The 27,345-nt window shown below is 47.3% G+C and overlaps 1 protein-coding gene across 1 annotated transcript in view; it reads right to left on the bottom strand.

The window, feature by feature from the left end:
- Positions 1-27,345, bottom strand: part of CDC73 (cell division cycle 73) — a 589,523-nt gene that overhangs the window by 472,760 nt on the left and 89,418 nt on the right. Inside the window, exons 6-7 of the mRNA XM_078687289.1 lie at positions 21,980-22,068; positions 12,852-13,068 (exon numbers count right to left, since the gene is read on the bottom strand). Of these exons, the coding sequence (XP_078543415.1) occupies positions 12,852-13,068; positions 21,980-22,068 (306 nt within the window). The remainder of the gene's footprint in view (positions 1-12,851; positions 13,069-21,979; positions 22,069-27,345) is intronic.

The following is a 27,345-nucleotide window of genomic DNA, read 5'->3' as shown; positions in this document are numbered from 1 at the left end:
TGATTTTTTGCCTCGTGTAGCTGCCCTGTATGAGGAACGTCGAAAGGAACTTCTATGTGGCTGAAACTGCAATACACCCATTGACTTTGCGGTTTCTGTGTCCTTAATTTTATCTAAAATGGTGTCGACAGCAGAGCCAAAAAGAAAGTCCTGATTGACTGGCTGGTTAAGAATGGTGGACTGTACTTCGTTCTTAAAGCCCGAAATATGCAGCCATGCATGTCGCGTAGTAAAACGCTAGTGTTAATAGACCTGGCTGCGGTGTCAGCTGCGTCAAGCGCACATTTGATGGAGGCGCTTGTAATAAATTTTCCCTCCTGTATGAGGTCATCAGCTTAGGCTTTAAAAGGCTCGGGTAGGTGTTGCATTAAGCTTTCGAGCTGGTCATAGTGTGCCCTGTCGTAACGAGCTAGCAGAGCTTGTGTATTCGCAATCCTCCATGAATTGGAGGCCTGTGCTGCTACTCTTACCTGAGGCCTCTAGTATCTTAGATTCTTTATCGGGGGGAGGTGCTTCCCCTGTTGTCTGTGAGTTGGCCCTTTTGCGTGCATTAGCCACCACCAGTGAGTCTAATGGATACTGCCCTCTGATGTAGGTAGGGTCTGTAGGGGCTGCTCTATACTTCTTCTCAATCCTGGGACTGATTACCCGTGCCCTGGCTGTATCTTTAAATATGTCAGGTGCGTGTTTAAACACTCCCTTTAACATAGGAAGTGTTCTGACACTTTTTTCTGAAGCAGGGAAGGTGTCAAATAGGAAGTCTTCTTCCACAGGGTCATTATGCAGGTCTACATTGTGGTACTGCGCTGCCCTGTCTATTAGTTGGTTGAAGACAATGATGTCATCTGTAGGTGACGGCTTAGTTGGATAAGAGGATACATCAGGGATGGGATGGGTGTTATAAGGGTCAGTTGGCTCCTCCCAAGGTTCATTTTGGGGGTCAGGATCTTGTGGATAATCTTCCTCAGGCTGTGGATTCTTCCCTGTGTTCCCCTCATTGTCCCCATAGTGAGAAGGAGAGTAAGGAGCAAAAGGTAGTAGGCATAATGGGATAGAAAGAAATGAAGGGTCTAGAGGGAGAGGTCCCAAAGTCCTTCTTCTTTAGTGGAACAGGGGAATGAGAGCCAGTGTCCAGTGGCCTCTTCTTCCTGTGCAGGATTGTGACTGTACCAGTCTCTGGATTAATATATATTTTGCCTGGTCGTCTGATGAATCTGGATGGAAGAGTTCTTCCTCTACAGTCCTTGGTTGTGTTTTTGACTTTTTTGGGTCGAACACACCTTCTGCCTCAACGACTTTTGGTGCCTTAGTGCTTTTTTTTGGCTCGGGCCCTTTTTTGGGGGCGGCGAGTGATTTCGGGTCGACCAGGTCTTTCGGTTCGACACGTTTCTTGTGCTCGACAGGCTTTCTTGGCTGACTGTCCTTTGTCGAGTCGATGGTCTTTTTGGGATCGACTGGTGTTTTCGGAGCACTTGTCTTTGGGTCGATAGCCTTCTCCAGCCGGGTTACAGGCTTCGATACAGCACCCTTTCCGTCGGCGACCTTTGCCGGGTCGGCGGCTTTCGGTACAGCTGGTTTTTTTCGGGTCGACGACCTTCTTTGGTTCGGCGCCCTTCGGCTGGGTGTTCTTGTTTGGTTCGACAACCTTCTTCGGGTCGACGGTTTTCTTTGGGTCGACGCTTTTGGGCTGTACTGCCTTCTTTGGGTCGACACCCTTTTTGGGCTCTGGAACCTTCTTAGGGATGATGTTACTTGGCCCTGGGGTCTCTGAAGGCTTAGGTTTCGGAGCCGAGCCGGATGGCGGGGCTGTCGAATGTTTTTTAAGATCTTGGCTAAGGCCTTTTGGCGATGCCTCGACCGGAGCCTTCGGTAACGGGGTAATTGGTGTTGGGGGCAGTGTACTCACGATTTGCCCCAGTGGGATCTCGTCATCGGAGTCCGAGTAGTCCTCGACGGTGACGATCTCTAGGTCTGAATCTGGTGCTTCTGGAAGTTCCTGGTCATCATCGAAGAGGTTGTCCGGTTCCGGTGCCTGTCGCTGCATCTCTTGCCTAGCGGTCCGTCAAATCCGTATAGTTTTCTTCGACCGAAATTGGGCGAAGGCTGGGCAGCTTATGGTCTGGTGAAAGGCACTTGTTGCATACTGAGTGTTTGTCAGTATGCGGGAACTTGGAGTGGCATTGTGGGCACCTTTTGAACAGGCTCCTTTCCCTCAACAGCAGGCCCAAGTGGCGTCGAAAAGGCCCAACGGCCCACGTCGACTACCGAGTCGAGATGGAAAGCTTGATGGAGTCAAGAGGTACCGAGCGAGAATACCGTCGAAGTCGAAGGCCTTTAGAAACGTTTTGTTTCGATTCCGAAGTTGGAGTATAGGAGTAACATCCGAACTAAATGGCGGAAAAAAACAAACTGAGGATGGAGAAGATGCCCATGCGCACTCTAGTCCAGGGGAAGAGTCACCTATCTCGTAATACTTCGAAGACTCTTCCAGGACAACAAAGTGCAATCATCCGGACCCAACACTAAGCGGCGATCTATGCACAGATAGGAATTCAGCAGCCCACATGCCTCGAACCGAGGGTGTAGATACCCTAAAGGTAAGTAGCCCTTTGGCTACTAACCATCACTCCGAGTAACGCCCCTAAATTTACATTTAAATGGAGTATTTAGGTAGCACCCCTGACACCAGGAACTTAGATTTAACGGCTCGAGAAGAGAAAGACACCATGAGCCGCAAGAACTTAACATTGCTGTGGACTTTTGGCGTCAAACCCTGCCTGTCGCACTAAGCCTCAACAATCACTACCCAGCGACGTGTCCAACAACTAATCAGCTTCCAAGAATCCTGGGAGACTGCCAGACTTCGCAAATCGGCAAGCAATCTCCCTTGGAGTAGAGGAACTACCCCCTTGCAGTCCGCAGGCACCGAAATGCAAAGTCGGACTACTGTGCTGCCGCTCCGTAGTCAAACAGACGCAGCAGTTCCCCCAGGAAGAGAAACCTGTGCTCCTGAAGGTCAGATCTGTTCCCCCACCTAGTGATAGGGCAACAGGACCTATCAAAGCCACACAGAACCAATACCTGGGGTCCCAGACCCCTTGCGGTAAGCCAAGACCATGAGAGTCCAGTCGGGACTCCAACCACTCCAAGACAAAGAAGCTGTCAAGGGATGTTAGCACTGCAGAGACCAACTTCCAAATTGACCCAACTGTCCTGATTTTGCACCCTCAACCGGAGAGGACGACCACCATTCCAGATATGACTAACCAACTGTGCTCCCTTGTCCCTAGGACCCTGTGAGCTGAGCACCCTGTTGGGAGTTCCAAGACGTGTTCAAAAGTTCCCCTCTGCAGCACGGTTCTAGGTGGCCCTACCTTCTCTATACATGCTGTAGGATACTGGATCTGTATAGGATATTGCCACAAGATGGTAATACCGTGCACAGAGTCCAGTTCGCAAAAGTGAACAAGGCTCCATGTAAAACCCAAAGTGCTCTATAGGTGGTAGTGTGGGCGAGTAGCCTTAGGCCGAACACAGAGGAGTGCAAGACATTTATTGCACAACAGTGACCAATAATGGACACACGACTCTAGGAGATTCAGACCAATTGTAGAAAATTTGACTTTTAGGGTACTTTATTTTAAAGACCAAGATCTCAGTAATACGATAAGTACGGTTTTAATTAAAAATACTTTTCACTTTGAACTGTTCTGAAAATATTTGATTTTTCAATGTTATCATATGGGGATAACAGTGTTGCAGTTAATCAGGTAAGTATGCAAATTACAGTTCCAGTCTTTGGGACCAAAGGGCAGCAGTAGGAAAGGAGTAGGTAAGTACCAACACTGCACCACAAGCAGCACAAGGGCAGCCAGATGCAGAGGTCAAACTCAGAATTCGGCCCAATGTGTTTCAAAGGAGACTGTGGGTCCTTGGAGCCATGCTGCTTGCAGGTAAGTGGAATGGGTGCAGGAGCCAAGCTTTGGGTGTTAGGAGCAGCACGAGGGAGACCGGGATGGACTCCCTGTCGGATCATGACTTAGACACCCTCCTCCGCTCATTTGGCCCTGGCCCGGTAAAACACACATCGTCCACACAACTCCCCATACCCACAATTCTCACAAATCCCATTAGGCACCCAACTCTAAGCAGCAGAAGCTCCGTCCCCAACAATCTCAGAAAAATCCCCCTCACTCTAGAACACTCGACCACCCTTCTTACCCCCAGACTCAAATGCATCCTACTCAACTGCAGATCGGCCCAGAGGCACTCCTCCAACATTGCAGATCTCGTCACATCAATGGATCTTGACCTAACAATTTTGACTGAAACGTGGCTAACTGAAGCCTCTACACCTATTATGGACATACTAGTTCCCCCCAATTACCACATCATTAGACTCGACAGGACCGGCAAGACGGGCGGGGGAAATCGCATGCATTTTCAGGAGCAACCTCTCCGTTGCTAAAGTCACTTCCCCCCTCCCTCACGTCGTGTGAACTTGTCTGTCTTGATATCTCCAGCGAGGGCAAACCAGTATGTGCTCTACATCTCCTCTATCACCCGCCTGGGGACAACCTCATCTTCACCCAACAACTCATGGACACGATCTCATCCAACGCTGGTCGGCAGATCACACAAATCTACCTGGGTGACTTCAATCTCCACTGGAACGATCAGAAAGACGCAGTGGTGAATAGTCTCAAAACTTTCCTTAGCGCGCTTAACCTCACCCAAATATGCAACAGCCCAACACACGACAAAGGCTCCATACTTGATCTCATCATCGCCAACGAAGACTCTATCCAACTAGGGGCAATCCAACCTTGTGATTGGTCAGACCACCACATTATCACCTTCTTCATCAATGAAAAAGTCAAACCTATCACAGCTCAACCCACCAAATCTAAGATCTGGAAAAGGGACCTGAAGAATCTTAACCCCAACTCCCTGCCTCCCCACCTCTCCAATCGCCTCCTTCCCCCTCCTGGCGCCTCTGATGTTCAATCACTGACCGACCACTACCTCGACTCTATGAATTCAATAATCAATGAAGCCGCCCCACTGCAACTAAAGAGAGTCTCCACCAAGATCACGAACCCTTGGTATGACGGCAGACTCAATGAAGACAGGCGTGCTATGCGAATGGCAGAGCGCACATGGAGATCTGACCCCTCATCACGGCATCGCAAAACGCTTAAGAACAAGAGAAATGCCTACTTTAGGAAAATCAAGCGTGCGAAATCTGACTTCTTCAGCCTTCAGCTGGACCAAGCAAAAAACAGACCAAGAAAACTGTTCGAACTAGTCAAAACTCAAACCAAGACGCAACCCTTACTATCAAACGACACAACAAACAACATCCCACACTGTGAAGACTTTTCTGCTTTCTTTAAGCTAAAGACCGACAACATAAGGTGTGACCTCCTTAATGATGTAAGTCGATACCCGAGCCACATCAAAAGGCCCGACACCCAACCTAAAAATAACACATCCTGGTCGTCTTTCGACACCTACTCTGAAGAAGCAATACACAAACTGCTCGGCACCTTGAAGCCCTCTAATCACCTCACAGACCCCCTACCTGCTAATGCTGTAAGAGACTTCACCCCCGTACTCCTCCCACTCTGGACTAAAATAATTAACAGCTCCCTTCAGCAAGGTCTCATCCCAGACTCCCTCAAAGTGGGGCAAGTCACGCCCATACTCAAGAAACCTACAGCTGACCCGGCTGACATAAACAATTACCGCCCTATCACCAATATCCCCACTCTGGCCAAACTGCTGGAAAAATGTGTGCAACTCCAACTAACAAAACACATTGACCAGTTCGAACTCCTCGACCCTCATCAATCAGGCTTCCGAGCGAAACACAGCACGGAAACGGTCATGACACACATAATTGATGACGCCCTCCAAATCCTTGATCGCAACGACTCCTGCCTCCTCATCATCCTGGACCTCTCCTCAGCATTCGACACGGTCAAACACGAGAACCTATTGGAGCTCCTAAATACCAGAATGGGCTTATCCGGGACTGTGCTCAAATGGTTCACTTCCTTCCTACACAACCGGTCTCAGAAGTTCAAGATCAACAATGTGCTGTCCTCACCTGTGCCAGTAGATCTAGGCGTCCCACAAGGATCTTCCCTCTCACCCACGCGGTTCAACCTCATCATGGAACCACTCGCTACCTTGCTCCAAGCATCCAATGTACACTTCCATATGTATGCCGATGACACTCAACTTTACCTAAAGGTACAATCCCCGGAAGATATCAAACTTCTGAACTACACACTTAGAAACACCCAATCGTGGTTGGCCGACAATCACCTCAAACTAAATGCGCTAAAAACTGAGTTCCTCCTGATATCACCCCCTGCGAAAATTACCACCACCCAAATCTGGCTCAATCACCTAACAGCACTCAATGTCCGACCCACCATCGTGGACTCTGCTAAATCCTTAGGTATCACACTTGACGCAAAGCTCAATATGCAACAGCACATTAGCAAAGCAACGAAAGGAGCTAACTTCCAAATCAACACTTTGAGGAAACTCAAACCCTTCCTCCCAGCCAAAGATTTCCTAACTACTGTACAAGCCCTAGTCATCCCCCGCATAGACTATGGAATTGTGGCCCTCAGTGGACTCCCTCTAGCAACAACCGCACCCCTAAGAGCCTCCTTGAATGCTGCCGCGAGACTCATTACTGGCTCAAGGAAACACTCTCATATAACCCCCGACTTGAAATCCCTGAATTGGCTTCCCTTTGAAGCCAGAATACAGCTGAAAATTGCCGTTATGACACACTCGGCCATACACCACAAGGCACCCAACTACCTCACTCAAAAGTTGTCTATATCAGGAGGCTCGAGGTCCAATAGAAGTTCAAAAAGTCTGCTCCTGAAACCTCGCAGATTCCGGAAGGAAAGAACTTACAAACGCTCCTTCTCAGGAATGGCACCTAGGATCTGGAATGCACTCCCTCCTGAAGCGAGGCTTATCTCCTCCACAGCACGCTTCAAGAAAGAAGTGAAAGCCATCCTTATGGCCAAGTTCACCTGATCCTTATTGTTGTTGTTCAGAGACTTTGCACCGATTTTGTAACATTGGTTACTTGATGGTCCAATAACTTCATACTCGTACATGATTGTGATCCTATTATGCTACTCACCTACTACCCATTACTATACGGTGCACATTAGTTTGCTGAATCTCCCCCTTGATGCCCCTACCCCTTGTTCTCTGTATCTCTAAGTTAGTGATATAGATATCCTTATAGCCTGAGCCCTCCTGATCTCTTTTGCAGTTGGATCAAAGACTCTGCACCGCCTTATACTATTGCCTATCTGAGTGCTTACTGGTATCTTATCAGCACATGACTGCTATCCTATTATGCTATCGTTTACTATACTGTACCCAATTATTATGTTTAATCACCCTCCTGTTGCCCACTCCCCCCCTGTGAAGCGCTCTGATATCTGTAAAGATCTTGTTCGCGCTATATAAAACTTTGAATAAATAAATAAATAAAGCAGCACCAAATATACACCAACAGCGGCACAAGGCCGGCCGGATGCAGGATGCAAACACAGTGACGGGCGCCCAGTGCAATCCAATGGGGTTTCTACTTTTTGGAAACAGCCTGCAGGCTTCGAACTGGAGCGTCCAGACAGAACACCAGCGACAGCACAGTTAAGCCGCGGTGTTGGCTGTCACAGGGCCTTTAGACGTGGAAACATTTCTTACAGGGCCAGTCCGTGGGGGGGCTTTAAGTGCAGCCGTCAGGGTCCGGAGAGGTTGACCAACAGTGGATTCTGAGTCCTTGCCGCCGGGGAGACTTCACTGGGCAGTTGGGTGACCTAGACTCGGGCTGTGGGTGTCGGGTGTAGAGTGGGCACAAGTGGTGGATCCGCTGGATCTTGAGTCTTTGTTTATTTCTGGACAGGTCGGTTGTCCACAGGAGATTGGAGTTTTTGTTGAAGGGCAATCCTCCCAGGGGTTCCAGAGGTCGCTGGCTGCAAGACAGGTCACAGGTTCTTTGAAGCTGGAGACAGCCTGTAGGGCTGGGCCAAGTCAGTTGTCATCTTCATTCTTCTCTACAGAGTCATCTTCTTTCTTAGTAGGTCATTGCATATCTAGTTTCTAGGTCTGGGAGTGACACCTAAATACTAGATTAAGGGGTATTTTAGAGTAGGAGGTAGGGCCAATGGATACCTTACCTGGGGTGACTACACCCTCTATTATGCCACTCTCTTGTGGGAGGGGGCATACACCTAGGCATGATTAGAGGGGCCTCCCCATCTTCAAGCTGGTGGGGACTGGAAGATGTGCTTCACATCGCATCGCATGGGGTTGGCAGAGGTAGGAACACCTCCAATTCTTTTTAGGTTTTCCCGCCAGTTTTCACACCCAAAGTGGGAGTGTGAACCAGAGACCGCCATCAATTGTTAGCAGCAGAGGCTGGGGGTCTCTAACAATGAGGGAAGGCCTTAGAAGGTTCCCTCTTAAAGCACTGGCCCATACTTGGGAAGGAAGTATGACACCTCTGCCCAGGATGTGCACCGTTTCTGGTCCCAGAGAGCAGGGGCCCTCTTCCCAGGGGTACAGAAACCTGTCTGGTAGTGGCTAGCTGCCAACAGCCGGTAAGAGACTACACCAAGGTTGGTAGATTTTCAGGGGGCACCTCTGAAGTGCCCTCTGGGTACATGGTATAATAAATCCCACACGGGCATCAGTGTGAATGTATTGCAATGAGTAGTATGGAACAGAACACTACTGGGTTCAGTGAAGCCTTCATGCTGCTGGGGAAATAGAGCTGTCGAGTTTCCAGCCTGTGTACTCTATGTGGCTTCCCTGGCACTTACAATATTAGGGAATGGATCCCAATATTCTAGGGGCACATCTGCTCATGCAGGTATGCCCTCACCTGTGGTATAGGCTGTCCGGTTTTAGATTTAAACCTATATTAACTGATAAAACCCCACCGGAAGGGAAATAGCCCTTACAAGTGTAAACATATAAACACTGGAAAAATCTCTGCACAACCTAAATGCCATTCAAAGAAAGGAAAAGGAGAGTGAAAGAGTCATGTTTATTTCTTCCTGAAGGGGCAAATACAATGTAACTTTGTTATATAAGGTAGCAGAAAGAAAGACTGGGCTAACATTATTCTGCTCGAGTTTTGTTGTTTAGTGGTGTCACTAAATTACTGTTTCTTCCTCCTTATTTCAGTTTTGTGGTCTTTGGTCTACAGATACAGAGTTTAGAAGCATGTTTTAGGTGTTTATTTATTTCTATAAACTGTAGTCAATCAGGAAATATCAAAATCATATTTGATCTTTTGGCTACGTTTGAGTCTTTCACTATTATGTAAAATATAGGTTTCATAAGAATCTTTCCCAATATGTACCATCACATATACCCACAGAGAATAGGTAAAAACCTTTGATGAATCAGCCCCCTTTTCTAGGGAGTCAGTATTGATAGTAGGTGAATCGCCAAACACCCCAGACTTGTTTGATATGGTTTGTGTTTGTCGTGATTCAGCTCCGTATATGAAAATGTTGTGTGATGACCTGTCAAAATCGATAACTGAGCTGAAGTGCTTCCCTGTAAGATTCTTGCCACTTGTGAGATGGTATGCTAAAACAATCTTTCCAATCTTCAGAGTTAATGAAAAATGCTATTGACTTTTTAGTCCATTCTTGTGCACCGTTTGCGCGGACACTAAAACGCAAATATTTTTTCATAGTGAAGTAGTGTGGCTCACTGGTTAGAGGCGGCAGACCCGAGAGCAGAGGACGGCCCGGGACCAGGGTTCGATTCCCGGCGCGGCAGGTTTCTGGACCAGGGTCAGCGGACTCGATAATTCTCTCGCCTCGGTGCCCACTCTGATCAGCGATCACACTTGGCGACTCTGGGCATTAGCTTGCCTCATCTTCACTAACGGCCCCACCAGACCGCCGGGGATGCCTGGTCTCACCCTGGAGATACCCATTAAGGGACCATCTCTCAGGGAAGCCAGGAAGGGTTTTGCAGCGGTCGAAGCGCCTTGGGACCCTACGGGTAAGTAGTGCGCTATATAAATGCCTATACACATACATTTTGTGCTTTGTGTGGCATCAGAAGAAATAGTCATCCAAACAGTCTCACTTGGCTGGTGGTTCTCAGTCCTAGAGGCCATGAATGCTATCCATGCGGCAACCATTTATATAACTTTTGCCGAATGATGTTGCCAAAGGCAAGAAATGTGAAGATCTTTAGTCTCATATTGATAGTGACCTGAAAAAAAAGTACACTCTACTGAATTCTTACATTTTTACAGGAACGCTTTACTGCTGTAGTGGACATAAACTAGAGTCTGAAAAAAACCCTTGCCTACCAAGTGTTCAGCATAATTGGTGTGGAAGTGAAACATCTCCTTGAGAGTAGGCTGGGCGACCCTTTTAGTGACTTTGGCACCGCAACATGTTCCAAGTTAGAGTGCTTACCACTTGGTAAGCAAAGAAATGTTGAGGAGCAATTCAGAAATGTATTTTACAATGTATGAGAAATTGCCCTTTACCAACCATGGCACTTGAACTCAATGAAGCCTCACTGTGGAACTCTGCACAAGTTATACATCCCTTCTTAAACCACTCAAATAGTTCAGTATGTTTAAATTTAAAGTCACTCGCAACCAGGCATCAATCACAATACCGGGCGATGTGGGTCTTTCTTCTTTTTCTTTTCCTGTTCCCTCTTTCCTGACCCTCCTTCTTTCCTTCCCCCTCGCCTCCCCCTCCCTTTTTCTCTTTATATATATATATAATTGTATTAGGATTATCCAGTGTTTTTCCTGAAGAAGGCGTATAGAACGCCGAAACGCGCGTAGAAATCTATATTAGAACCACTATATAATCTAAACCCCTTTTTTAATCAATGTATTATAACAATTTCTCTTTGTCTTTGATTTTAATATGATGAATGTACTGTATTATTTTGTATGCAATTAATTCTTTAAATATATGTTGACATTGTTTTATATGGCTCTCTAGTACAGCATTGAAATTATATATATGTATATTGTTTTTAATAAATTGAATATCTATGGTTAATTAATTTGTTATCATTATTTCTGAGTACACTTGTGAACATATCTACTTCTATTATATTTTGTGGTTAGATTTGCCTACTAGCAAACTGAATTGTTGCCTAGGAGCCTCTATTGTTAAAATACATCCCTTCCATACAGAGTAATTTTCTCCGGAGTTTCAAAAGTGCTGCTTCATTTTTGACCGCATCAATAACTCTCAGGGCATATGTGCACAGTTCAACACATATGTTGCAGAACCTATCGCAGAGAATCACAATCTTCAGGTGTACCAGTATTGGCATGGGAAGCTATGTCAGTGGCCAGACTCAGCAAATTGTGTACTGGCTATTTTGGCGTTGCCGGTCTCAAGTGCCAATGTTGAGAGCGCCTTTTCACAGATAAAAGTTTCAATGGTAACGAAAGGGGGAGTGTGCATGACCAAAGATTCACTGAAGAAGTATTGTATGGTGTACTACAATAAGTTTGATTTGAAAAAATATATTTGGACCTCATATACACTATACGTACACTGTCTATATACCATGCACTATCAGTGCAGAAAGCAAACAATAATAAAAGCAAAAAGTTCCATAAACACGGGAAAAACACTTTATTTGTAATGGCGCAAACATGTGTAACCACTGTTTTTTAAGGTATTGAAATCACTTGAAAACACTAAAAAAAACTACCAAAAATAGAAACTGAAAACAGAAAAGCCTGGATATAGTGCACCCTGCCTTAGGGCTGTGAGGCCTGCTAGAGGGGTGACTTACCTATGCCTTCAGGCAGTGTTAGCTGGCATGGCACCTAGGAATGGCGCCATGTCACCTAGGAATGGTGCCAGGTCGACTGCAGTTTTCTCGCTTCTGGGGGAATGCAAGCTGCAAGGGCAGTGGGCAAGGTCCCATGAGGGGGGTCCCAAGGGTCCTTTCATCTCCCAGGCCCTTGGTACTCAGGGTACCATTTACCAGGCACTTACAGGGAGAAAAAGTACCAATTGGGGGACTTGGTTGGCAGGGACCCTGTGCACTTCAATTGAAACCACATCAAAACCAGACAAAAAGTGGGGGCTTAACCATGCAAAAGAGGCACTTTCTCACACTACCAAAGCGCACACAGCTACCAACCCGACCAGCACCTCTGCAACCAGACGCCCTGTGGCAGGTAATGAGTGTCCGTTGGTGGTACTTTGGACCTTGCCCCCCCCCCTACAGCCCCAAAGAGACCCCCAGAAAACAAACTCAAATAACTAAGCTATACATGCCTATTCACCAATAGAAAGCATTGTGCGTAAAGACGCATTTAAGTGAACAAGTTACTTTTCTGCTAAAATTTATATTTTTAAAAAAGTACTTGATAACGAAGTTCTTGGTATCAATTTATATAAACATAGGACTTCTTTTTTGTAAATTGGTCTCGGATTTGTTCGAGCGAGTGTAACATTTATTGCCTCGGTGAGCGTCACCAAATGCTTAGCACTATCCTCCGTTGCACCCAACTGCTCGCCCACACTATCACAAAAGAGAGCAGTTGGGCTATCATTTGTACGTCTGTAAACCAACTGGGGTCTGCCAAGACTTTCTACAGTGTACCTCGTTGTGGTCCACTATATAAAGAGCCAGTATCCAACAGTATGCGTCTGTACTGTGTAACCCAATAAGATCGTTTTTTTGGTGAGAGCAGTTTTATACTTAACTTGAGACCCAGAATTAGAATCTTAAATATTTAGCAGACCAATTTTACTCCGAAAAGAAACTAATTAGGATCTTACCTTGCCTGTGCTTTGTAAAATTGTAGTTCTTGTCCTGCACACTCGTTCCCTGCTGACAATGTCCCTGGTAACATCCACTTCTGCATCAACAAAACTTCTTTGTTTTAAGGCAGTGATGTCATCATCCAAGTCAGTCTTGATGGTGGACCTTTTCTTGGCAATGATTTTTGCTTTGATTGATGCAATCTTTTCAACAGACATGGCTTCAGAAAGGGATCTAATAGTAAAAAACAGGTGCTGCATTTAACTTTTTTTGCTTCAATTTTTACGGTGCTATAAGACCAAAGCTACCTTCAACACCTTTGCACATGCATCATTTAACAACCACCAATCTTAAAAAGGTTACATTTGAATACTTGTATATAAAAAGTCCCTTTGTATTTTTCGGAAATACTATGCCCAAAGTAGGTTTTTCCAATCTTACATAATTAAGATCACTGTTTGCTCTTAACGGCCTTCTCACCGGGGCTAGCTGGTGCTGATTTTGAGGCCTGGGAAAAGGGAGGCTGTCTAACGTTGAGTGATTTGTTTCAGGGGAATGAAATTAAATCCTTCCAACAGAGCAAACGGTATATACAATTGAAGCAGCGCACATGTGCTGCTTTCAGCTGAGACATTGGGCCCTCCTTTCTAATAAAACAGCAGCAATTAGGCAGCCGACCTACTATGAAAAGCATTTTCCGACGTGTTCCTCCCCAAAGGTCTCCTCTCCAATATATATAAGCAATGTAGCTTTGCCCAAGAATGAAAAAATACTTACCTGCGGTAACTATCTTTCTGGTGGATACCTTATTTACCAGCAGATACCTCTTCTGTAGAACTATCCCCAGGCGTCAGAATGGAAAGTAACAAGGTCGCCGGCAGATGGCGCTGGGCACCTCTGAGGCCATAAAGCGCCAGCCCTGGCACATCAACATCAGTTTCCAAGCCTCTGAGGTGAAAGAGCAGGTTGGCATGGATTAAGGAATGCATTACTAAAATACTGTCACGTGATCATGAGGAGCCGAGCGATAACAGAAGGTCACAAGCAAACTGACCACCGATGCAGAGGAAAGCTTCTCCCATGCCACCATGATGGATTACAGCAGAGCCTCGCTGAAGGGGAAAAGGGGTTCCGGAGTCATTGATGAGGGCAGGAGAACCTCACGGAGGATGGTGTTTCAATCGTTGGCAACTAAGTCTAAAACCTCTGCAGCCTTTAACATGATCTTGTGCAACAAAACTACTTCCGGTGCCGGTTGCTCCATGGGAGAAGTCCAAAGCCAGCCCAGGTAAAATATCTAAACCACTGGCTCAAGAAAGGCCCTGGAATTTAAGGATGTCCTGATCCGGGTCACCAGTAGGGTAGTACTCCACAGTGCCAGAATCCAACCCAGATATTTCATGGAGATGTGCTCTATGAGCCTCCTCTTCCTGCAAATTCTAGGCCTCCCTGCGGGAAAGGATCTGACACTTGGCATCCTATCTGGAGCCGGAGAAGGCGGCATTGGGGTGGCGCCCTCCCCAGGATCAATTGCGGCGCAGAGTAGCGGAGTACTATATCAAAACAATCTGGTGATGATGCCACCTCAAGAGGTGTGGCGCTGAGGGGCGATGGCTTAAAGGGCATGAAGAGTTACTATGCAATGGGGCAATCCGGCCCAAAAGTGCACCGCATTGGTGCGGAGGCGTTTGCGAAGATAGAATACATCACAGTCAGGGATGCCATCACGTCTGATCAATGAGCCAGGAACTCCGGAAAGGCCGGGGCCAGCATCAAAATTTCAGAAGATGGAAGTGCCAGCACCAAAGGCTGCAGGAATAGAGGTGTGTCTAGAGTCGGGTCCATAGGAGGAACAGGGCTGCACAGAGGATCCGTTTGCATAAGGTCGACAAGATCCATTTCGATAAAGGTCCTGTAGGAGACAGAGTGACAAAGAAACTTATCCCTGGAATGCTTCTTCTCCTTTCTCCTAGTTTTCTCTTCTTCTTAGTCGAAGATTAAGATGGAGAGTGGGAATGGTGCTGGGAAAGCGTCCAGCGCCGGTGTTCCTCCTTTGCCTGGGTTATAACCAGTTTGAACTCTTGCTCCTTGATTACCTTGGGATGTGTGTGGAGGCAAGAGGAGCAGACCTTCGAGTCACTGTCGGAACACGAAACACCATAGATCTACGGGCAGGGGGGAACTTATGGGCAAATGCCCCTCACAGTCCTACACGATTTCGGGACGGACGTCTTGAGAGGAGACCTTGGTACTGCTTTTATTTGAAAATTTGGAGGGGATGCTCCGGATCCACGATAAAGACGCAGAAAAAACAGACCAGACCTCGATGCACCGGAGCAAGCATTTTATGGCCTGGGTGGCATTGCTGAACATCAATTCCGGCACAGACTGAATCCAGCAACGTGGTCATCTGGGCATATAAGACACCTAGTCAGAAGTAGTGTTTCTCAGGGTTTTATTGGCCCGCCTGATGATTACAGGGGTTTTTCTGGATAGGTGAAAGGCTAGGGTTTTTAACAAGGTATAGGGGAATGTTCAATCTTGACATGGGAGCCAATGTCCGCGTGCTTTAGTGTTTTCTCTCTCTTTAGGCTGGTTTTGTCGTCCCACCAGGTTGGAGAAGGAGAAGTTTAAATGTGGCCCTCAAGACAAAAACAAACAATAATCAGTAATGGTGTCTTAACCCACTCTTCAGTCTGTACCGTCACCTTCCCCCGGGACATGTGCTATTTGGGCCAGTAAGTGACAAAAAGGATGCAGTGATCCCCTATAATGTCATGCAGGCGCTTAGTGTCCCGACCTCCACACCCAGTAGTGAGATATTGCATGAAGGGTACTTGCCTCAGGCCACGGCCCTCCTGGGTTGTGGGAGTAGGGGATTCACCACCACTTCATCCCTGGGTCGGTCAGACCTGCTCCCGGTGCCTCTAGGCGGTAGTGTGTGTTACCTCTCCTGGGACGTCTTCCTGTAGGCTGGTCCGTCCTGTCTTCAAGGTCTCCGGTGTCTCTGCTCCTCTATCCTTCGCGTCGACATTCTCTTCCTCCTCGACGACCGGGATATTCCCACTTCCTTCCTTTAGACTTTCTGGTGCCTCGCCAACTCGCCCGCCGACCTCCTCTTCCGGGTGGCCTGTCGCGGGTGCCATCTTTGAAATCCCGCTTGGGCAAGATGAGGGATTACAAGCATCCTGTACCAAAGTCTTGGTTGCTTTGACGTTTTCCAGCTCCAGTCTGACACCTGGGGGTTGTTTCTACCTTCTAAAACATACATTAGCAACTATCTTACTGCCCTTTTTCCAACTGATGTACTACTACAAGTGCCTTTATCCGAATGGAGATTGATTCTCAATCAATAGATTTGTAAAGCGCTGCTTGTCACCCATGAAGGTCTTTAGTGACCAAGACCAGTAGCATGGCCAGGACATTCGTGAACCTATAGCTCTTAAATTCACATAAGAGACATCTGCTATGAGAATTGTTCATCACCAGCAATGTACAGCCAAAAACAGCCTTCTCCAAATGAATAGGCATGGAATAACTGAAGAGATCTGTCACAGACTGCTGGACAATTTGGGCAACCTCAATACTGTCCACCACTGCAGTTCACAAATATCTATACATTCTGGCAACTTCTTTACATCTCTCACGACACTCAGATATGAGATGATAATAAAAATGCCCACCCCACAGATCCCTCCACTTAACTCTCCCGCCAAACATACCAGCTCAGGACCACAACTATACACAAATCGCAGACTGGACAACTCAGTGCAGTAACCAGCCAAGCACACTATATCATATGAAATACCAAAAGAGAGATCTGCAGAGCTGTTCAAAGCTACCTGCATACTGAAAACCATAAAACAATGCATCTGTCTCTCACACTTCCTCATGCAACACACTGCTATATGCTGCTTCCCATTACACGATAACCGCACCTCAGTGGTCATCACACACGCCATAGAAACACTTAAGATGGATCAGTATTGTGTTTTATAACTTGAAAACCCATGCAGTATATTTGGTAAATTTATGAAGTGGTACAATAAGCATTGTAGCATCACCATTTTTGTCAGGGCCAAACAGCCCACTAACAAAAGAGGTGACATGAACCCAAAAAAGCCACCTGGGATTTTAGCGTATTAATCATAGGTATGAGGTTGCCCTCTAATAGGTCTCTGTGTGTCATGGTATACCTCAATCCCAAAGCAGCGAAAGGTGTGTGGTGCTAGTTGTAGTTGCGTGCCACCAAATTGAAGCGTGGGCTCCATATGCGTATCAGTAAAGTAGTAGGTGCACAATTTATATTCACTGATATGAAGCCCAGACAAGTGTCCGAACGAGTAGAGCAACTGGGCCATCTCTACCTGCTCTTCTCAGAGGGCTTTTAAGTACAGAAGCATATCACTGGCATATAATGATATGGAATGCCACACATGATCTACAGGGATTCCACCGTGCTAAGCCACTTGCCAGTAGCCCTATAGTCTATCAGTCGTAGGCATTCTAGAAACTCAGCATGGCGATTCTGGCTTCCAGCAATTCAGGTGAACCAAAGGCAAAATGGTATAAAGTGGGGACTGATTATAAACCTGCAAGTTTATCGCATTGAAAACACCAATTAATTACTGGTCAGAATTGTTTCTAAATTATCTGACACTGAAGGCTGGGTACATACTAAACGTGCAGGAACTAGTCAATCCTCAAATGTTGACCCAAAAAAAGACTACCTCCTAAATGTGGACTGTAGATTGATTTTTGAAGACAGCCACATAAGTCCCAATCAAATTGAAGACTGAAATCTAATGTTCAGATGTGAAACTGCCTGTTCATAAACATACAACTAAGATAAATATCTCTGGTTATGATGATTGTTAAAAATGTGAGGTTATGTGTAATATATATATATATATATATATCCAATTCTATTTGCCAACTATAACTTCCCTGTAAACTTTTTTTGTGTGAAATATATATATTTATATATTCACACAAAAAAAGTTTGCAGTGGCATAGTTCGCAAATAGAATTGGAAAAAAAAACCTTAGAAATAAAAAAAGAAAAAAAAGAAAAACCAAGGTTACAGGGACTTTATAGTTGGATTGACATTTTACTCGTACAAAACCAGAGAGGTTCAGCTGTTATAGTTACCAGAGTGAACTATAGAACTATAACGTGCAGCACCGCAATGCACTGCTCATCACCTCACATATTACATCACTCATGACATGGTCAGTGAGTAATTATATATATATATGAGAGAGAGCACAAACAAATATATATATATATATATATATATATATATATATATATATATATATATATATATATATATATATATATATGAATGTTTTGATATGTGCAAGTATCTTCAGTACAGAGCGTACCAGTTATTGAGCTAGTCACTGTGCTAGAAATACAAATTATTTTTGTAATAGAAACAATTCTTACCAGTGATTAAATGGTGTTCTCACTTCAATAGACTTGCTGCTTTATAATCAGCCCCCTACGTTATACCATTTTGCCTTTGGTTCAGTCCCCTTTGCCCAGGTATAGTGGGGTCATTTGGGCTAACCCGTCTGTTTATTCCTGCAATTCAGCGGCGGACACATTGTTCTTAACCGCAGCCCTTTCCAGCGGGCGTAATTTACTCTCTAAGCTTGTGAGTTCTTGAAGGACCTCATTCCTATCTTCCACCACAGCTCCATTCGAGGCACTGCGCACCAACACCTTAAACGCTTCCCATTCCACTAATGGCAAAGAAGCCACATTAACACGGTCAGAGAAAAACTTGTCAATGGTTGTAACCAAAGTTTCCCCAAACACAACGTCTTTTTACAGACGTGGTTGGTGGCACCAGATCAGTATCTGCAGCCGGAAACCGTCCCCATGAGACTAATTTCCAGAGGGTTGAGATTCGATATCATCTTTCCCAAAAACATGGCATGTGTATCGCAAGGTTGCAGATTTTGAAGGTATCGGTTAAGGCTGGAATGTAGGGCATGTGGGGAAGTGTAAAAAGGAGCACTCTCGCAAACCCATGTTGTGGTTACGCCATACGTCTGATAGACCCAACCCATAGCTGTAACTCCTTAGCCTGGCGCACCGGACCCACACCAGGTACAGGTGGATGCTAGCGATCCAATACAGTGTCCAGAACGGCATTGAAGTCCACCCCCCCCCATCCAAAACAACCAGGGGCATGGAAACCAAGACACTAATACGTGTGCGTGGGTGAGGAGCCTGAACGTGATCCTCTTGTTGACGGGGAGCCAGTGCAGGTCCCTCAGGTGGCCGGAGATGTGGCTGCGTCGAGGGATGTCCAGGATGAGTCGGGAGGAGGCGTTCTGGATGCGTTGTAGTCTTTTCTGTAGCTTGGCTGTGGTTCCGGTGTAGAGGGTGTTTCCGTAGTCCAGTCGGCTGGTGACGAGGGCCTGGGTGACAGTCTTCCTGGTGTCGATAGGGATCCATCGGAAGATCTTACGGAGCATGCGGAGGGTGTGAAAGTATGAAGAGGAGACGGCGTGGACTTGTTTGGTCATGGAGAGGGAGGAGTCCAGGATGAAGGCCAGGTTGCGTGCGTGGTCTGTCGGCTTGGGGACTGTGCCCAGGGCTGGGGGCCGCTAGGAGTCGTCCCAGGCGGAGGGTGATGGTCCAAGGATGAGGACTTCCGTCTTGTCTGAGTTCAGTTTCAACCGGCTGTTCTTCATCCAATCGGTGACGTTTTTCATCCCTTCGTGGAGGCTGGTTCTGGCGGTGTCGGGGTCTCTGGTGAGGGAGAGGATCAGCTGGGTGTCGTCGGCGTAGGAGATGATGTTGAGGTTGTGTTGGCGTGCGATGGCTGCGAGAGGTCTCATGTAGACGTTGAAGAGGGTGGGGCTGAGTGATGATCCTTGGGGGACGCCACAGATGACTTCGGTGGCCTCGGAACAAAACGGGGGGAGGCGAACTCTCTGTTCTTCCAGCGAGGAACGAGATGATCCACTTCAATGCCTTCTCTTGGATGCCGGTGTTGCTGAGGCGTTGGACTAGGGTGCGGTGGCAGACAGTGTCGAACGCGGCGGAGAGGTCCAGGAGGATGAGTGCCGCTGTTTCCCCGTTGTCGAGAAAGGCTCGGATGTCGTCGGTGGCTGCGATGAGGACGGTCTCGGTGCTGTGGTTGGCTCTGAAGCCGGACTGTGAGGGGTCGAGGGATCCATTTGTCTCGAGGAAGGCGGCAAGCTGTCTGTTGGGGGGGGAGAGAGAGAGGGGGGAGAGAGAGAGGGGGGAGAGAGAGGGGGGAGAGAGAGGGGGGAGAGAGAGGGGGGAGAGAGAGGGGGGAGAGAGAGGGGGGAGAGAGAGGGGGAGAGAGAGGGGGGAGAGAGAGGGGGAGAGAGAGAGGGGGGAGAGAGAGGGGGAGAGAGAGGGGGAGAGAGAGGGGGGAGAGAGAGGGGGGAGAGAGAGGGGGGAGAGAGAGGGGGGAGAGAGAGGGGGGAGAGAGAGGGGGGAGAGAGAGGGGGGAGAGAGAGGGGAGAGAGAGGGGAGAGAGAGGGGAGAGAGAGGGGAGAGAGAGGGGAGAGAGAGGGGAGAGAGAGGGGAGAGAGAGGGGAGAGAGAGGGGAGAGAGAGGGGAGAGAGAGGGGAGAGAGAGGGGAGAGAGAGGGGGGAGAGAGGGGAGAGAGGGGGGAGAGGAGAGAGGAGAGAGGAGAGAGGAGAGAGGAGAGAGGAGAGAGGAGAGAGGAGAGAGGAGAGAGAGATCTCAGCTGGGCTAGTAGGGTGTAGCAACTAATGACTGGGGTGCTCTATGCAATGCCCTTAAGCTTAATGAGGTTCTGGAAGGGTTGAATCGCAATGTGTCGCGCCCCACATGTAACCCAGTAGGAGATCTGCCAACACAGTCTTGTAGGGACTCCAGTCATATCAGTATGAGCAGTGGGTCACTGCATGCCTCTCCGAAGCCAGCTGACACCCCGCCGGGGCCCCGACTGCACCATTGTTCAATGATATGTTGCGAAGACGTGCGTCCTGGAGGGCTTCTGATAAGGTGCATGCACCAGCCCAGGGGCCCACGCGAGGCCTTGAGGCTAGTCTGCGCACCTGTACCTGCCACAGCAAGGCATATCTCAGTGGAAAATAAGAGGTACTGCACACCTCACACGCTGAGTGAGGGCAACCAGTGTGGTGTGGATAGTGTACCTCGGCCTTAAATCAGCCCATAGAAATCCCCCTGCCAGAGGGGATGCAACGTGTCAACAGTTTGTAAATGATCGTGTCGCATGAAGCCACGGTCCCGCTCCTCCACCCAGTCACTCGGGCACAGTCATCACAGGAGCCAGCCATGGCATAATTGGTTCCGCAGGGGCCTCTTCTTACATTAGTCAGTATGGCAGCTGAGGATTATCGGCGCCTCAGCGAGGGTTGGCTCTGTGGCTGCACCAAGCCTGCTTGCCGCACTAGACCGACTCGGCGGCAACCCGTCAGCACCAAGCCCAGTCACATAAGTTATTTGTCCCCAGTACTTTGTATCACAAACTCCGGGGATATTCAGTTTCTGTGAACGCTGGAGTCTCCATATTCGCTGCACACTCTGAGTGCACTTGATTTGCAGTTTGAGGCTGCTCCTCCCTGCCTGACATTCTGAAACGAGGCGAGGAATAGAACAATTCAGTAATCTGGCTGCCTGTCCACCAACTGTCAGACAGAAGCTAGGGTGTCAGTGCATGTGGGAATTCAGCTCCCTGGCAGTGTTGGAGCTTGATGCTGCACTTAGACATGGGATAAAACAGGATACTGGGGCTCAGGAGCCCACAGACTACACATACCCCATCATAGTCTGCTGGCAATGCCCCCTCTCTCTGACAGAATCAATTTCACTATATTTATCAATATATGTACTCCAAATTTCTTGATTAATTCTTAGACCAATTGGGAGGAGTGAAAATGACCATAATTTGGAATAAGGAGTTTGATTCTTACTGGAGGCGTGTAATAGGCATACCTACCATATGGGGAAAAAAATATTTCAAATTTTGAGATATTAAGACTAACAACTTGGTATACCTTTGTTAGTTGTGTGCTTATTTAATGGAAAAGAGGATAATCTGTTTGGGAACTGGGAGACATTCTTGTGGTGAGAAAACAAAATTGATAAAACAAATTACACTTACCTAATCTGTCCAGTCTGCACAATGCCTTCTTTATGACCCTCCAGCCGAGCAGCCAAACGGGCCTTGTCAAGACGCACACACTCCTCATCCTTAAAGCAACACAAAGGTATACATCAGATGGTGGAAGATGGCAGATACAACCTTAAGGTAATATATAAATTTAGGAGAGATAGCAAGCATGTTAAAGTTAACAACAGTCTTTCTGGTGAACATATCATGTAGGAATGAAAAATAACAAGTAATTATATTCCATCAAAAGATTAACTTACTCATTTAAGTTAGGATACAGAAATGCTTTTGAATAATAAATATACAATTTTAATTTACACCCACAAGACAGGTTAAAACTGTAAATAGACCCTTTATTCTGTCAAAGTTATTGGCTAAAATAGACTACATAATAAAATGGTTACTTACCATAGGAGTAGTTTTGCAGCTTGAAGAGGAGTTTTCTGGATTAAAATGCTGTGCGTTATTCCGCCATCTAGTGGTTGGGTCCGGAATGGTCTTTGTTTTTTTCTTTTTCTTCTTGTTTGGGGCGTCAACCACCATTGGGTGCTTGGTCCATCCCTTGTGTGACGTCAGACTGCGCCCCTGAAGTTCCCGTATGTGGTAACCATCTTCAGATTCTTTTTTCCCCTCTTTCTCTAGAGTATGTCTTAAATCTGGTTGTTTTTAGATGATAGTGATCTTTTGCCCCACCTGTTTGCATTCCTCCTCTGAGGGGAGGTGGATGGGCCGCATGTGCATCTAGAAAACCCTTCAAGCTGCAAAAGAAATCCTACTGATAAGTAACCATTTTGTTTTGCACCATGAATCCTTTTCTGGAATCACTTATTGAGCATTAGATCATGTAGCGTTTGCCCCCTCCTTGAGGTGGTTGTGGTAGGATGAGTAAGACTGCGAACAGGTGTCGAAGTACCTTTTGTCCCACTTGAGCTTCCTTAGTTATCTGTATATCCAAGTAGTGATGTTTGGTGAAGATGTATGGGGACGCCCATGTTGCCGCTGCACATATAGTGTCTATTGGCACATTGACAATGAAGGCCAGGGTTGCACCTTTTTTACTAGTTGAGTTGGCTCTTGGCCGTGTGTTTAGAGTCTTTCCTGCTGAAGCCTGGCATACTTGATTTACCTTTACAATCTAACGTGCAATTGTCCCCTTTGTAACAGGTGCTACCTTGTTGGACTTAGCACGCGACTAACAATTGATTGCCTTAACGGTATAGTTTTGTCTCCTGTAGATAGTATACTAAAGCCCTTCTTGCGTCCAGGACATAAAGGATTCTTTCTAGTCGTGTTGGAGGGTTCTTGAAGAAGACTGCTAGCTGTATGCATTAGTTAAATGGAATATTCTTACAACCTTAGGTAGGAATTGGGGTTTTGCCCATAGAATAACCATGTCCTTGTGGATTTGTATGTATGGTTCCTCAATCGTTCATGCTTGTAGTTCACTTTCTCTCCGTAGAGATGTTATAGCTATTAAGAAGGCAGTATTTATAATGATGTATCTGAGTTCTGCTTTGTCCATGGGCTTAAATGGTCCTATTAGTTGTGTCAGGACTGTGTTTAAGCTCCACATTGGGGCTGGAGCCTTTCTTGGGGGTGCAATTCTTTTGGACTCTTCCAGGAATCTTTTGATGACTGGTGCTGTGACGAAACTTTTACATCAATCTCCCCTGGTGTAGGCTACAGTTGCTGCCAGGTGCACTGTGAGAGGTCCTTGCCTGCCTTGAAGTTGATCATCTATCCCCTGGACAGTTCATGTAGGCTTGAGCACCAGGTTCGCCTTGCCCATTGAAGGGCTGTGAGTATTAGGTTTGTTCCTGGTTGTCTGGCTTTCCCCATAACCCTTTTTAGGTTTCGCCTGGCGTCCACTGCGCAGCAGTGTTCGCGCAGGCGATATTTTATGTTTTGTAGTACGGGGCTTTGTCCCGCCTCTCTCTTCCATTGGCTAGCTCCATAAATGGAGGCTAGCCATTGGAAGAGAGATGAGTCACTCTTTCTGGGAGCAGATTCGTGAGCGTTCCGGTGATTTTTTCACTCTCCGCCCCTTTTAGAACGTCATGAAGACGTGGGCCACTGTGGACGTGTACTTTTTTTTTTTTTTTTTTTTTTTACATGGATGTTTTTCCTCATTGCTAAGATCGTCCTGGTCCCGCATGGTTGTATCCCGCTGTCTGCCCCCCCCGCTGTCCGTGTCTTTGTGTATCCCGCTGTCTGTCCCCCCTCCCGCTGTCTGTGTCTTTGTTCCGCCCACCCCCTGCGCTGTCCGTGTCTCTGTTTAGACACACCCAGGCGCTCCTGGCTGTTCCCAGCCCATGTTATAAGAGCCCAGCCCCGGGAGCAGAGCTGGGCATTCGGCTTTGCATCTGCAGAGACCGAGAGCGGGAGCGGACCGGACCAGGGAGCCCCCAGATGGCCGCCTAGAAGCCAGACCCCCAGAAGGACAGGTAAGGAGCTCACCTGCGCCCACTTGATATGGACCCAACTGGACCTTTGCACCGGAACCAAAGTTCGGAAACTTTTCCTGGGTACGAAGCTTGGTCCGTGAGCCCTCCCAGTGTTTGGACACCCCCGGGCTCCAGAGTGTCCCTGGATTGCAAAACTTTTCTGGGCTCGGACGATTTTCTTGCCCTGCACTCCTCCGTTTGGGGGCTCCGGACAGACTTCGCCTCGCTTCAAAACAGTTTTAGGGCAACTTTGAAGCGCTTCTGCACATTATTCGGTCCAAATTGCGGTGACTGGGAGGGGTGTGTGTCGGCTCTTTTGACGTAGATTTGCGTCTACTCCGTAAAGGACCCCTTCTGGTGCCCCTAACGCACAGCCACGCCTCGGTAATACACAGGAGTATGAGGATTGTAGCGCTTTGTAGGGCGGGCTAGTGAGAAGATTAATCTAGCGCTATAGCCCTCGGTGTACAGACTCTTACTGTGGCGTCGAAACCAGCCAGAAAGTTGGTTAAAGCAAATCTTGGGCGTTCAGCGATAACGACCGTGTGTACGCAGGAGCGCAGCCCCCCCACCCCCACCCCACTAACCACTTGCTTGCATGCAGCACAGCACTCAGACGACGCCCGTGAGGTGTGCTGCAGGAGTGGAGTAAAGTGGCGTGAGTGGTCTGGAGACATGTGCAGGGTCGAGGCTGTGGGTGTGCGTCTTGGAGGGCGTGTTTATTGCGCCGTGTGATTTGGTGTTAGTGGCGTTTCTGGAAGTACATTTTAGAGTGCACACATTGGGCTACACAATAAACAGGTGGGACCACCTACAAAGGTGTTGTATCTAAGTGCTTACATCTGTGTGCTTGTATTTTTATATTTAGATATTGAGCAATACACTCTCACATGCAAAGTCACTTTCAACATTTTAAGCAAATATCGCAACTTGGCAAGGTAGTTGGACAGGGACAATTTAACTTTGTCGTTTTGTAGGGGATCCGCGCTGTGTGGTTCAGGTGGTATTTGTCCCTCGCAGTTACAATTGCAGCCTCGGTCGTGTAGTCAGGACATAATGTTTCTACTTCTGAGGTTTCATTTAGCTATTTAAGGTATTCTGGGAGTTGTTTTTGTTTGAGTGGCAGGCCAGATACCAATGGTTTGTTCAGAATAGCCAAGCACTGGAAACATGGCTGTGCTTGCTTCCCTGCCCCCTCGGGGGGGGAGAGGGAAAGAGAGGGAAAGAGAGGGAAAGAGAGGGAAAGAGAGGGAAAGAGAGGGAAAGAGAGGGAAAGAGAGGGAAAGAGAGGGAAAGAGAGGGAAAGAGAGGGAAAGAGAGGGAAAGAGAGGGAAAGAGAGGGAAAGAGAGGGAAAGAGAGGGAAAGAGAGGGAAAGAGAGGGAAAGAGAGGGAAAGAGAGGGAAAGAGAGGGAAAGAGAGGGAAAGAGAGGGAAAGAGAGGGAAAGAGAGGGAAAGAGAGGGAAAGAGAGGGAAAGAGAGGGAAAGAGAGGGAAAGAGAGGGAAAGAGAGGGAAAGAGAGGGAAAGAGAGGGAAAGAGAGGGAAAGAGAGGGAAAGAGAGGGAAAGAGAGGGAAAGAGAGGGAAAGAGAGGGAAAGAGAGGGAAAGAGAGGGAAAGAGAGGGAAAGAGAGGGAAAGAGAGAGAAAGAGAGAGAAAGAGAGAGAAAGAGAGAGAAAGAGAGAGAAAGAGAGAGAAAGAGAGAGAAAGAGAGAGAAAGAGAGAGAAAGAGTGAGTGAGTGAGTGAGTGAGTGAGTGAGTGAGTGAGTGAGTGAGTGAGTGAGTGAGTGAGTGAGTGAGTGTGAATTGCTGTCTGCTGAGCTCGTCCGTAGGGTACAATAGGTCTCACATTTGCGAGAGCTAAAGCTAATGGCAATGTAAAGGACATTGCCATTTATTTATCTGTTTTCAAAACCAATACAAATTGTCATTTACAATGCCAATAGCTCTAACTTTTCCAAAGGCGAAACCATTGCATTGTAAATGCTGGTTAGTAGAGGAATTGGAGGAAAAGCGTATGCAAATGTACCGGACCAGTTTAGTGACAGGCCATTCCCTTTGATAAGTGGTGTTGAAACCTCGAGGTGAAGGATAGTCATTTTTTTGTTCTCCATTGTTACGAATAGGTCTATTTCAGGAGTTCCCCAGAGGTTGAAGACCTTTTGCAGGCTCCTTTGTTTCATCTCCCTTTCATGGGAGCTGCTGTTCTGTCTGCTGAGTTGATCTGCTCCGGTGTTGTCCTTTCCTGGCAGGTGAATTGTCTGTAGGCTGATTTTCCTTGCATTGGCCCACTTCCCCATTTCCTGAGCTAGTTTACTGAAAGTGAATGATTTGTTCCACCTGATTTGTTCAGATAAAACATTGTTGTAGCATTGTTCGTCTGGATCAAATCAGTCTTCTTACCTATGTGGGATTGGAATGACTTAAGTGCCAGGAACACAGTCTTCATATCTAGGAAGTTGATGTGCTTTATGAGTCTGCATCTTTCCACTGATCCTGTATCCCCCAGTTTCCTTAATGTGCTCCCCAACCATCATGGGACGAATCTGTTGTGAAGGACACTGTGGGAGTTTGTGTTTTGAAAGGTCTGCCTACTGTTATGTTAATGGGTGCCCACCATTGCATCTCCATCTGAACCCTTTCTGTTACAACCACTAGATCCTCCCAACTCACAAGGGAGAGGTGTGGCGCCGCGGCCAGGGCGACGGACGCTGGAATCTGGGGACCACGGTTCGATCCCCGGCTCCGGCGGCAGGTTAGCCCAGCACCATGTGACTCTGGGCAATAGCTCGCTTTATCTTCCCGACGGCCCCCAGCGCCTAGAGACCCTTACGGGTGATTGTGCGCTTTACAAATGTGGACTTTACTGTGGTTAGTGACCAACTGCTGCATAGCCTCTTCTGCAGAGAGCACAAGT

The sequence above is a fragment of the Lissotriton helveticus genome, chromosome 1_1 (genome assembly GCF_964261635.1).
Source record: "Lissotriton helveticus chromosome 1_1, aLisHel1.1, whole genome shotgun sequence".
Taxonomy (NCBI): Eukaryota; Metazoa; Chordata; class Amphibia; order Caudata; family Salamandridae; genus Lissotriton; species Lissotriton helveticus.
The sequence above is the reverse complement of the archived record's forward strand: the minus strand, read 5'-3'. Positions and strand labels throughout refer to the sequence as shown.